At 46.3% G+C, this 13617-nt stretch overlaps 1 protein-coding gene across 29 annotated transcripts in view; it reads left to right on the forward strand.

Moving 5' to 3' along the window:
* The window catches only part of AMOTL1 (angiomotin like 1), a 185867-nt gene that overhangs the window by 31964 nt on the left and 140286 nt on the right, over nucleotides 1–13617 (forward strand). For 11 of the 29 annotated variants that reach the window (XM_051820643.2, XM_051820632.2, XM_051820676.2 and 8 more), the window contains one exon: nucleotides 7889–7939. The exons of 9 other annotated variants lie outside the window; for them this stretch is intronic. In XM_051820643.2, coding sequence (XP_051676603.1) covers nucleotides 7889–7939 — 51 coding nt within the window. The remainder of the gene's footprint in view (nucleotides 1–7888; nucleotides 7940–13617) is intronic. 9 more of the 29 variants (XM_070076937.1, XM_051820698.2, XM_070076944.1 and 6 more) reach the window with 1 other exon arrangement.

The raw sequence follows: 13617 nt of genomic DNA on the forward strand, positions 1-13617 counted from the left end.
ATTCACATCAAGATTCATTTTCGATTCTCTTTATATACAGAAGATAAGTTTAGCATACATTAAGTAAAGATTTTAACAGTTTGCTCCCACACAGAAACATAAAGTGAAAAATACAGTTTTAGTACTAGTTATAGCATTAAATCTCAATGTACAGCACACTAAGGACAGAGATCCTACATGAGGAGTAAGTGCACAGTGACTCCTGTTGTTGACTTAACATCTTGGGTTTTTTTTAAGATTTTATTTATTTATTTGAGAGGTAGAGTTACAGTGAGAGGGAGAGACAGAGAGAAAGGTCTTCTGTCCGCTGACTCACTCCCCAAATGGCCACAACGGCTGGAGCTATGCCGATCTGAAACCAGGAGCAAGGAGCTTCTTCTGGGTCTCCCACGTGGGTGCAGGGGCCCAAGGACTTGGGCCATCTTCTACCGCTTTCCCAGGCCATAGCAGAGAGCTGGATGGGAAGAACAGCCGGGGACTAGAACTGGCACCCATATGGGATACTGGCCCGCAGGCGGAGAATTAACCCACTGTGCCATGACGCCAGCCCCAGCATCTTGTTTTTGTTAGCAGCATCTCTTGCATTGGTATTTTGCTGTCTTTTTTTAAAAAAATATTTATTTATTTATTTATTTTGAAAGTCAGAGTTATAGAGAGAAAGTGAGAGACAGAAAAAGAGAGAGATCTTCCATCTGCTGGTTCATTCCCCAGATGGCCACAATAGCCAGTGCTGGACCAGGCCGAAGCCAGTAGCTAGGAGCTTCATCTGGGTCTCTCACATGGGTGGCCATGGCCCAAACACTTGGGCCATCTTCTGCTGCTCTCCCAGGGCCCTAGCGGGGAGCTGGATTGGAAGTGGAGCTGAGAGATGAACCAGCAACCATAAGGGATGCTGGCATTGCAGGTGGAGGCTTTACATGCTATATCAGAATGCCTTCCCCTGGTATTTCACTTTTTTAGAGAGGAGATTTGGCATTTTTACCAACATGAATCATTGACGTTCTGTCAGAATTGATACCACACCACCTCTTGGGCTGTATTGTTTCTGCTAAAAGTAATGGTGTTTTCAGTTGAGTTGTAGTTCACTAATCTTCCTGTAGGTCCCACTTTTATCTTCTTGAAGTTATAAAACACTTAAAGCTGTTACCTAGGCTTGGTTTTAATTTAAGGAAAATCAACTGTGTTTTCTTTCTCCCTTTCGTTGAGGATTATGAGGAAATCGGGTTGTGTAAAGAGGAAAGAAAATTCAACCCCAAGAGAGAGAAATGTCCTTTGGGCCACTTTAGCTCAGGAGCTAATGCTGTGGCCAGTTAATTACAAATTTCTTTTTGATGAAACCTTACTGGTGGGCATACATTTGTCCTTGGTACCGTTTGCTGCCTTGTCCTAACAGGTGGAGATCAAGGACAGGGTAACAGAAGAGAGTGAGGCTGTGCTCAGGCAGCCAGGGCCCCACGTTTCCCTCTAAATCGGCCTTACCCATGCTCTCCAGGGAGAGGCGGGGAAGAGGGGGAAGCGCTGGCACTGCCTGTCCACTCTGCTCTGCAGTGAACTAGCAGAGGGCCTCCAGGTGACACAAGGCTCTCTGCAGAGAAGACATGCAAAGAGCAATTCCCGGGAGGAGAGGAAAGCAGAGGGAGGGCACAACCCACTTCTTTGAGTCATCCTTGAAATTAGTGACCTCCCCAGGAGCTGGGTTGGGAAGGCCGTGCACAGATCCTGGTGAGCTCTGGTTACCATCTTAATTTGTTATTACAGCATTGGTGGAACTCTCTCTTGCAAAGAGAATTGATAGCTTATCTTGGTTGGAAACAAGTTCTACCCAGGTGGCATTTGGCCCCTCACCCATCTCTGGCAGGAAGAACTATTTCATTGTGACACCCCCATCCCTTCTCCCCGACCTCAGATGTGACTATGGATCCCCTGATGTGGGCAGAGTCAGAGCAGCACATAAAGGCACTCTCCCTGGCCTACCCTCCAAGCAGAGCCTATAGTCACGGCTGTCCCTACAACCTCTGCAGCAGGATTGGTTCCAACCCACATCTGGAGTCCCTACACACTAGGCAGGATACAAGTCATTGGCATTGTGCTTAAGAATACATCTTCTAGCTACTGCAAAAGGCATGTAGAGTGGGTCCTTAGCTCCATTCCTTTGGTCCCAGAATTACAACAGATGTTGCTGTATGACCGCATTTCATTTACCGAGGATAGGAGCGAGGGTTCCCCTTAAATGAGTTTTCCACATAATTGAAGTATAATCCTTTAAACACCTGCATCTTAAAACTGTACTGTTTTCTAAGAGTTCATAAGGATTTCTTCCTCTATTACTTTTAAATATTTTTCTTGCCCTACTGAACAGAAAAGTCATGCCTCAGTTTAAATTGAGGCATGCGCTGTCTTTTATTTGGAAACCATAATAACATTTCCAACTTGTTTGAGCAATTTATATACATGTTTGAATGTGACCTAAGGGTATCTACCAGGACACACAGGAAGCTATGGTTGGTGTCACTTTGGGAATGGCGATTATGATAGTTTGGGAAAGGGAACTTTCGGTTTTCAGGTCATACTCATCTGTACTATTTTTTCCTTCATTTTGAACATATATTTACAAAATAATAAAAATCAGCTTAACATGTTTAGAATACAATACACAAATAAATAACATTAAAGCCAGGCTAGCTTCCAAACACCCACTCAACTCACGATGTGTCAGGGAATACGAATAGTGGTCATTAGACCCTAGCCTTGTTTCTCTGGAAATCCTCACTGTGAGCCACATAAAGGTTTGCTCCCTGCTGCTTGCTCCCCATATGTCCCACTCTCTAATCAACGCTGCCCTAGAAACAGGAGCAGGGACTCCCTCTTGCTGTCTGCAAGGGCCATGGCAGCAGGAGGCCCACTCTCCACCTGGGTCAGATGAAAAAAAAAAAAGGATAATCCAGCATTCTCCAGCTCTCCATGGTGGAGAGAAGTTAACACTTACTTATTTGGCTACTCCTAATAATTCCATAACATAAGGATTACTGTCAGGAAACTGAGACTCTTCTCAAATGACGGAGCTGAGATGCAAAGCAACAAATGTACCTTGTCCATTATAACTCAGTGGCCCTCTGCAAAATCTCTCTTTATAAGAGGCCCGTAAAAGTCAGGTGCAGATAGGCACCTTGGACACTGTCCTGAGACTCAGTAAGAGCCTCTTTACTGACCACCGCTCTCTGCAGTGCCCCGCACAGCCCTGGAAACACACTAAATTGCCAATAAGCACTTGTTTGACTAACAGGAAACGTTATTGTTGGGTCTGCCTTACTTCACAAGATAGAAAATTAGAATCATATATTTTAGAAAAATTTTCAACAGCAAATATTGAAATGAGAAAACTATGTTCTCATTAACCTCCAGTTGATTAGGAAATGCAAATAACTAAAGCACCAGAAGGAACATTCCTGGCTTGTGAGTCATCGATTTTTACGAACAAACTAAGGAGTAGAAGAAGGGTCCGTTGCAAGGCTGAGCAGTCTGGCAGACTCCGACCCTAATCTCCCTGTGGAACCATCATGCCACACTCTTTGTCATAGGCGGCTATAACAGAATACCTGAGATTGGACACTTTACAGAACAGCAGCTTATTGGGCTCACGATTCTGGAGGCTGGGAAACCTTAGGAGCACAGTGCTGGCAGCCACCTGCCCTGAGGTGAGGGCCTTCCTCCTGCATCATAACGGTGGAAGGCATGATGGAATAAAATCATCGCTATCCCTTCGTCTTCTTATAAATCCACTAATGCCAGCCTAGGGATGCTACCCTCAGAGCCTCATCTAATCCCTGTCACCTCCAAATACTGTCAATATGTAACTGTGGAGCTGAAGTTTCCAACATATGAATTTTAGGGGACATCTCCAAACACAGAGAGAAAACCTGTTGCCAACTCTTAGAATATAAACTAAGATTCTTACTACTTAAACATATTTTGTGGTTGGTCTTTTCTTTCAGTAACTCAAAAGTCTTAAAGGAAAGAGCCTGTTTCTATCCATTGTAAAGGGTGCGTGACATCCAATAATAAGCAACATTTGATTTTTACATCATAATATCTCTCCCAAGACTCTATGTGCATTGATTTATTGTTCTCTGACAACAACTAAAGGTTAGGTATGAATATCATTTCCATTTCTACAGAAAACTAAGGCTGAAAGACATTAAGTTTTTGGTGAATGACAGAGCTGGTATTAGAACCAAGGTCTGGCTGGCCTCAAAGCCCACTCTAGATTGCCTGTTTTGGAACACAGAGGTTATTTGCTTCTTAATGTGGTGGGTCAACAAAGAAGATGGATTTTGTAAACAGCCTATCCCATGAGTCCATCCACTCTTAGGACCAAGCTGCTCTTGGTTGGGGGTGTGGGAGGGGAGCAGACATTGTGGTGCAGGGGTTAAGCTGTTGATTGGATGCTCACATCCTGTATCAAAGTGCTGACTTGAATCCCAGCTAACTTCCTTCCAGTCTGGCTTCTTCTTAATGAACAACCTGGGAGGCAGATAATGATGGATCAAGTACTCAAGTACATGAGTGTGAAACATGGGTGGAGTTTCCAGCTCCTGGCTGTGGCCAGGCCCAGCTCTGGCCCTGGTTGTTGTGGGCATTTGGGGAGTGAACCAGTGGATGGAAGATCTCTCTTTCTCTCTCCCTCTCTGTCTCTTTCTTTTTTTTTCTTTTTTTTTTTTGACAGGCAGAGTGGACAGTGAGAGAGAGAGACAGAGAGAAAGGTCTTCCTTTGCCGTTGGTTCACCCTCCAATGGCCGCCGCGGCCGGCGCGCTGCGGCCGGCGCACCGCGCTGATCCGATGGCAGGAGCCAGGAGCCAGGTGCTTTTCCTGGTCTCCCATGGGGTGCAGGGCCCAAGCACCTGGGCCATCCTCCACTGCACTCCCTGGCCACAGCAGAGGGCTGGCCTGGAAGAGGGGCAACCGGGACAGAATCTGGCGCCCCGACCGGGACTAGAACCCGGTGTGCCGGCGCCGCTAGGCGGAGGATTAGCCTAGTGAGCCGCGGCGCCGGCCTCCCTCTCTGTCTCTTTCACTCTCTCTTTCCCTGTCACTCTGTCTTTCAAATCAATAAAAATAAATAAACATTTTTAAAGCTGACTTTATGGCCAAGAACTGACCACTGGGATTGGCAAGGACAAGGCCATTCTTGACCTTGACAGGAGCCACGTTGGCAGAGTGGTGAGGCACAGACCTGTTTGGACTACCTATAAGAGCAAAAAGCACTACCAGTGTAGACAATTCTGGTGATATCTTTGGTAAAGGGCAGCTTAGAAGTAGAGCAGTGATTGAGAAAGATATGCTGTCAAGGAAGGATTTTTTGAAAAACAGACAAGAACATAGTAGCATGTCACATACCGATGGGAGCCATCTAGGGCAGAAGGAAAGGTTAATACAGTTGGGAAAGGGGAAAAGCCGCAGGAGTGGAATCTGATCCACAGTGCAGGAGTCGGCCCTGGATGGTTCATCTGTAGTAACAGGAAAGCAGGAAGGTAGGCAAACCAGGCACGTGTGCAGGGACTGCCTGGCTGCACTGCAGTCCACTTGAATTTATGGTCATGAGTTGAAAATAAAAGCAGACAGCTTGATTTTGTGCTTCTCCAATCATGTTTAGCAGGGTGCAAGCAGAGAAAAGGTGGGGGGTCGTGGTTTTTCCAGGTAAACAGTATGGAAAGAGAGAGAGGCATGGACTTGAAGGTGTGTATAAGAGAGAAATGACAGCAATGCACCTGAAAAGTGAGGTTCACAAGGATGGAAGGGAGGGGCCATGAGAGTGAGGGGTGGAAAAGAGGTCAAAGGATGAGTAAAATATAAATGCTGATAGGGTCAAGGAGACATTGGGTTACAATAACAGAGGAAATCAACTAGACCTGTAAGAGGTGGTGGCTGGAAAGTGGAACGCTTGATGCTAACATTACGTTAGTGTTCCCATGAGAGCAAGGGGCTGAGGTGGTTGGAGCAGGTCAAGGAAGGGAGAGGACATTGAAGAGTTGAGAGACAGGAATCTACAATGCAGAAATGGAAAAACAAGAATTATCACAAGAATGGTACTGGGGAAAGTGACTGGTAGCCAGATGCCAAAACACGCGATGCAATCACCCAGGGGTCTGTAGATGGCTGAAATAAGTGGGGATGGCAAGTCATATGGTCGTTATTTTCAAAGATAGTCAGGTTTGGACAGAGGATGAAACAGGGAAATCTGAGAAGAGGCTGAAGAGACAGAGTTTGCTAGTGAGGAGCCCTGAGTCCCAGATGCAAATGGAAGGGGTGGGGGAGACAGAGTGATGATGTATGCGAACATTTATCCAAACATACTGAATTCTTGGATCTGGGAGCTCAGATGATCAGGGGCAGGAACAAAGAAGAGGCTGGAGAGAGAGGCTAAGAGCTGGAGAATGAAGAACAGCATCACCCCAGCTCCCCCAGCTCCATGAGCAACTCTAGCGAAACGGCTTCTTTCTGTCCTTCATGGTGATTTATCAGCCAAAAGCAGCGAGTGGAAAACCTAGAAATGGCTGCGTGTGTACAGGATGAGTGTGCACTGGCACAGGTCAGGGGTCTGTAGACTGCAGCGGCTGGTGCTTTCATCATGCTGAGATAGCTAGAAGGCTCCCCAGGAGGCTGCCCGGACTGTCTGACCCTCCCACTGCGGTCTTGCAAGGATGGAGGAGGGACAGCCATTTCCATGCTTGCTCCTTCCTTCCCCATCCCTCCCTAGAGCGCCTTGCAAAAGCCAGGGGCCTTCCCAGGCAGAGCCATCTGAAGTCACTCCTGGAAGTGGGCTGAGGGAAGCGGGGGTGGTTACAGCATCTGCTCAACTTATTCAGGCCACTGGCTCAGAGAGGGCTATTAATTACTTTTGGACTCTTGCACTGGAAACCAGTCATCCTGCTCTGGCTACTACAGTGCTGTGCAGCCATCCATAACTGCACGTGATCCAACTTCCGAGTCTCAGTACCCTACCTGGGAAACAGAGCGCATGTACCTTGCCTGCTTGAACCAGGTAGCCTCTTAAAGACGAGGACATAATGTACGGTCTGGAGTTGGACTTGGGGTTCAAAATGGAGGAAGGGTCTGGGGGCCTTTGCAGCTCCTCCTTCCTCGCTTTAAGACACATTCAAGCTCTGAAAATCCTCCCCTCCGCACTGCAAGCCACGGAGCAAACGGTTCCCCAAGCACGGGACGAGGGGCTGACGCCACGCGAAAGAGCTAGACCCTGCTTCGGAGCTGGTTAGCCGCCAACGATTAATAAATGGGCAGAGCAGGCGGGGGTGGGGGGAACGGACGACAACTCCAGCTGCGAGTCGCAAGGCAGCGCGCGCGCCGCGGCCAAGCGTGACGGCCGCGGTCGCCTAGCAACGGGCGGGGATGCGCGCGGGGCGCCAGGTGCCCGGGGTGCACTGGAGCTCCCGGCTGGAGCCGCGAGCGCTCGGGCCTCCCGGACCGCGGGAAAACTTTGGCGCTTCTCGGCGCTGGGCCGTCGATACGAGGCTTGGCGGCCGAAGCAATGCGCCCCGCAGGCTGAGGGCGCACGATGGGGTCACGGCCCGGCGCGCCCGGCCTGGGGACGCGCTGGGTGGTACCTGAGGAAAGTTGGGTCGCACCTGCCTGCGCCTGGGAGACGCTAGTTCCCTGGGTCCAACTGGCCTCCACGTCAAGTTTTTTGGCAGTGTCTTACTCCCCGCGGATCGGGTAGTGGGAATCCCGCGTGGCCCTGGATTCGCGAATTCGGGTCTCTGGGAGAGACAAGCCCGCGCTTTTCTAAGGAAGCTGCGCTGTAACGGATGCTCCACCGACTCGCCCTCAATGGGTGCGATGCAATTTTTGTTTTCTGCTTTTTTCTTCCCCCAGACAGTGAGTTTGTGGAAGCCTCTCCTGCACCTTACAGCCCGGAGGACTTAGGTAAGTCTACTCCTTTCGCCTTTTTTGGTCTGAATTCTGCCTGAGAACGGCGAGTTTAGAGGGCCAACAAAATATATATCACCTGGAGGGGCAGAGGGAAAGGGCCAGGGGACGCTTCCCAGGGCGTCATGCATACGATGTACTCGGTGTGTGTGTGTGTGTGTGTGTGTGTTTACGAGTCAGTGCGGTGTGTGTGTGCATACCCCTGTGTGTCCAAGACAAAGGTGTGTGTGTGTGTGTGTGTACGTGTGTCCATCCTCAGGTCATTGTGTGTGTGTGTGTGTTTCAGGCCAGTATGGTGTGTGTGTGCAGAGCTGTGTGTGTGTATGTTTCAGGCCAGTATGGTGTGTGTGTGCAGAGCTGTGTGTGTCCTAGACAAAGGTGTATGTATGTGTGTATGTGTCCATCCCCAGGTCAATGATGTGTGTGTGTGTGTGTGTGTCCCTGTCCCCAGGTCAATGATGTGTGTGTGTTTAGAGGCCAGTGCTGTGTAACTGTGTGTGTGCATGTGTGTCCAGGACAAAGGATGTGTGTGTGTGTGTGTGTGTGTGTTTATATGTGTGTCCAGGGCAATGGCACTGTTCTGAGTAGCAAACTTTCAGCCTTAGGGCTTTAGTGATCTATGTAAACTCGTCCTGCCTGTAAGGAGAAAGCAGTGGGCAGGTCTTTCTAGCCCAGCGCCTTGCAGAAGAAGGGCCTCCTGTGGGTAGTGCCTAGCCTGAGTTTAATGAGACCAGAGACATAGTCACCAAACTGCAGCTCTGAGAGCAGCTTCCCTCCCTGGTTTGTTCCTCAGCCGGCAGGTGTCTGGAACAGAACATTCCATCCCCGGTCCCTGTCCCTGTAAGTGCAGATTTGTGATGGGTGAAGGGTGACAGTCTTGTCAGAGACAGATTTCCCTGCATGGAGAGAAGGAAGTCTGCATCATCAGCTGATCAGCATTCCTCCAAGCATTCCTGCCCCCAGGTCTCACTCCATGGCTTAGCTGGTTTTTCTTTCCTTTTCTTTCTGCCTCACTCCCCCCCACCTTGGCTCTCAGGATTAGTTCAGCTGCTGACAGTTGAGGCTGTCAAGTCTGTTCTTGCTGTTCTCTTCTAGCCAACCTGGAAATCTTGCCTTCCTGCCATGGAGTGAAAGGGTTTCTAATGGTGTACGTTGACAGTAAAGGTGGAGAGCTATTGTACACAGGTGGTAGATTAACAGTGCTTATCCGTCCAACAATCTCAGAGTTGGCACCTTGTTTCTGGTGGGCCTCTTGTCCCTGGATGTGTGTTATCAAGTCTCACAGTCTGTGAAGTAAAATTCCACCTTGGCAACCACAGTGATTTCTGGGAGTCAAGCACTCGGGATGGGTCTGGATCAAGGGTGGCATTCTGAGGCAGGAGAAGGTTCCTTGTTTTATTCAGATGTGTTTTGGATAAACTGTGAGGCAAACATTTCTTTGGAACTGGAGTCAGAAATTAAATGGACTAACAAAGCTAGCTTCTAAAGGCACATTGGTTGGGGTGGGCACTGTGATGTGGTGATTAAGATGTAGCTTACTGCGTGCATCCCGTGTCCCAGTGCCTGGTTTGGGTTCCGAGTACTTCAGTTCTGATCCAGCTTCCTGTTGGATGATGGTTCAACCACTTGGGTCATTGATGCCCACATGGGAGACCTGGACAGAGTTCCAGGCACCTGGCTTGAGGCTGAACTAGCCCCAGCCCTTGTGACCATTTAGAGGGTGCACCAGTGGATGGAGAATCTCTCTCTCTCCCTCTCTCCCTCCCTATTTCTCTCTTGCTCTGCCTTTCAAAACAATGAAAATAAATAAAATGAACAAAGAATGACCATTTCTTAAGAACTAATAAAGTCCCACTAGGGAATACTTTGTAAAATAAAAATAACATGTTAAATCATAGCATTGCATGAAGTGATTTATTAAGAGGGTAAGTATTGGTGATCTGCCCCACACACATATAACCGTCCACTAATGACACAGCATTGGAATTCCACAATGTGACAGAAACTGTTTGGTTGTCTTACATTATGGATAAGCATGGCAATGGTAGGATGGACATTGCTTGCTCTGAGAATCCCGACTATGTAACAACTAAGTCATTTGTATTCACAAGATGATTCATGTACCTGGAAGGCCCAGGTGTTTGACCCTCTTTCATCTCCCGTTTCTTCCGGGACTGCTCAGCTGAAGCATTCATAAACAGGGGGAGCTCTTTAAATTAGCATTTGAGAATAAGAAAATGAGCATTCTTCTCTTCTGCTCCCCTGAGGGAAAAATTCACTTTCTCACGAGGAGATGAGAGTGCGTGTTTTGTTTCAGGCTGCTATAACAAAAAATACTACCGATGGGTAATTGGTAAGCAACTCACATTCTATAAGGTCTTCTGGTTCTCGCCTCCTAGGATGCTGTAAAGGACCATAAGCCCAAGGAGCCAATAGCCATTGGATCATTGTTTCACTCACATGTGTGGCTTCATTAAAGGATTATTCTCTCCATGACACAGCCGTTTTCTGGGTGACACTGTATTGTTTCCATGCTATTCAGGTCAAAGAGAGAGCTTGCATTTCTTCGTTGGAAAGAGTCATGATGGCTTTTGGTACTTTTCTTAGACACACAGCAGGAAAAATGCCTCCTCTAGCAATTGATGAGTTTCTCAAGCAGCCATTCTTTCTAGAGCACAAATGTGCATAGGTTCAGCCCTGGCCAGAACATAAGAAGAGGTGGAGGAAGTTCAAGGAAAACTTTCTCCTCTCACAACACTCTGACACCATTGTGTAGATTTTCCACACTAAAGAATTCAGTTCTTACAGACACACTTGAGTATTCTACAACTTAAATTCTGATGCTCCCCAGAGTTAATGTAGAACCCTCGTACTAAAGGCACAGTCCCACAAGATTTCTGCCTGACATCACACATCAATCATAGCCACCAGCTCCTCACATTACCTACACGTCTTCTGTCCAAGTTGGCTGCAGATTGGTGGTTCTTACCACCACTTTTTCAGATTTGATCATTTTCTGTAATGGGTCACAGAACTTAGGGAAACATTTCATTTACATTTATCAGGGTATTATAAAGGATATTATATGGGGTCCGGATGAATTGTTAGATGAGAATACACAGGGTGAAGACATGAGCATAGGAACTTTTGATTTTGTGAAGTGGGGATGTACCACCTTCCTGGCATATGGATGAGTTCAGCAACTCAGAAATGATCCAGACCTCTTCACTTAGGATTTTTATGGAGGTTCTATTATATAGGCACAATTGAAAGGATCATTGGGTATTAGGGATTGAAGCCCCAATCCTTCTCAGAGGTCAGGTTGGGGGCACCGGAAAAAGTATGGGAGGGGGAAGCTGGAAGTTCTAGTTCTCTAATAGCATGGTTGATTCCTCTGGCAGTTAGTCCCCAGCCTGACCTAGGGATTTTCCACCAGTCATTTCAGGTATGTTTGAAAGGGGCTTGTTATGAATTTTTTAAAAAGACAACCTTGTTGCTGGTAACCTCAGGAAATTTCAAGAGTTTTATGGTTTCTGTGCTAGGAACTGGAGACAAAAACCAAATATAACAAAAAGTGCTCCTGTCACTTCTGTCACTCAGGAAGTAGTGTCCCGAGAACTGGGCATGAAGATCAGACATGTACTTCTTGGTACATCACAACATCACCGAAGTCCTAAAAGTAGAGTTTGAATTCTATAGTCGCCCTTACTTGTGACCTTGAGCAGGTGATTGAACTTCTCTGTGCTTCAATGATTTTGTCAACCTAACTGGGACCTTGCATGGATATGGTAAATAGTATAAGTTAATGTATTGTAATGTATTGAATACACTTGGAGTTGAGGAAGAGCTTTTATTTTATTATTAATATTCACTTGAAATAATCTTCCCGTGCTTGAAGGATGGAATACTTTGTGATCATTTGTCCCACCTGGTAACCAAAATCATTTTTATTTCTGGAAACCTCTTTACAATTTACCTAGTCTCCAAAAACAGATAGGGATGGTGATGGGGTCAGTTGAATTCCCGTAATGATTTCTCCCTGGAGCAGTATGTAGAATGATTTTCCACTTGAGGTCTTTAATGACTGCCACTACTTTCCTGCCACATGATTGGTAGTCTTTCACCTCTGAATTTTCCTATCAGTCTCCAAATGTGTTGCAAAAGTCTCCTAGTGGTATTTACCCATAGGCAGAAGTGATGACTATCTGATGGGTTAGAAAGAGTGAGTGGAGAGTTGGGATGAACCCATATGTGTCTGCCCTAATAATCTTTACTCTCCTCTACCTGGAGGATAAACATTTGGTTTGGCGTAGGAGGACCTCCACTATACCCATCTAGTTATAACTAGAATTATAGTGTAGTCCTCTGAATTCAGCTGTGTCCCCCTGCCCATGACTTATTCCTAACTGTCCTTCAACACTAATCCCATATCTCATGTCTTCCTAATGGTTATCAACTTTGGCTGAACATTAAAATCAGGAGGAACTTTTAAAACTTCTGAAACCAGGTCCCTGAGCTGTTAGATAAGAATTTTTAAGGCATAGACCCAAGCACCAGATTATTTTTTTTTATTTTTAATCACACCTCAAATGGTTCTAATGAGAAGCCAAGGCTGAAAAATACTGGACAAGACTGTGGTCACCACATTCTTCTTTGTAAATGTAGCAGCCCAGCACACTTACTTATTTACACACTCAGACCTCCAGTAAATGCTTGTTGCATGCATGAGTCACCCCTGAGATGCTTTATCTTTTTCACAGTGATATTTCTCTGCTGCTTATAACAGTACTTTGGGGACTGGATCCTTTAACATGTGGCCCCTATCTTGTTTTTTCCTTCCTTTGGTTTGTCCAACTTGCATTCTATCTTTTTTTTTTAATTGAGGCTTTTAATATGGAAGTAATGCATATTTGTTTTAGAAAAATTGGACGTATAAAGAATGAAGAAAAACCCACTTCTACCAATCAAAAGCAAACTTGTTCCTTGTTTTCTTAACTTTTCCTAATTTATTGCCCTTTGGGGTTGCTTGACCCCTGGCATGCCCCATTGAGCTCAACCACTGCTCTCTTTGCTCAGACCCTGTGAATTGCCTGCTGAGGGCCGGAAGAGGAGTATCCCATGAGAATAGCATTCTTGGAGTAACTAGGGCTAACTTCTCTGAGGGCCAGTATATCATGAGAAAGGGTTTTTTCTTGAGCTATTCTTGCCTTCCTCATTCAGACAGGATGCATGGCCCTTATTTTTAAAAATGATGACATTTTGTAATTTCCTTATAATAATAGCTTAAATGTTTTCCAGTTCCTCCCCCTAATCCATACCCCATCCTCCTAAGATATGAGAGATTGCAACCTTGGATAACAGTGTTTATGCTGTAGTCAAGATTGGCTAAACCTAGTTATGAGTAGTTTAACACAATAACAGCTGTGTTTCTTGCTTGTGTTATAGTCTAGTTGGGTTGTCAGAGGGCTCTACTTCATGTGTTCATTGAGAACCCAGGTTGCTTCCATTCTACTATTTCACCATCTTCTGGGGGCTCAGATTCTTTCACTGGCTTCTTTGCATCCATTTGACAGAAAAGTGAGTGAGTGAGCAAGGATAAAATGTGTTCATCCTTGACTATCTCAGTCCAGAAGTAAAATACTCACCTCTTCTCATGTTTCAAAGGTGAGAACTAA

The sequence above is a fragment of the Oryctolagus cuniculus genome, chromosome 1 (assembly GCF_964237555.1).
Source record: "Oryctolagus cuniculus chromosome 1, mOryCun1.1, whole genome shotgun sequence".
Classification (NCBI taxonomy): domain Eukaryota; kingdom Metazoa; phylum Chordata; class Mammalia; order Lagomorpha; family Leporidae; genus Oryctolagus; species Oryctolagus cuniculus.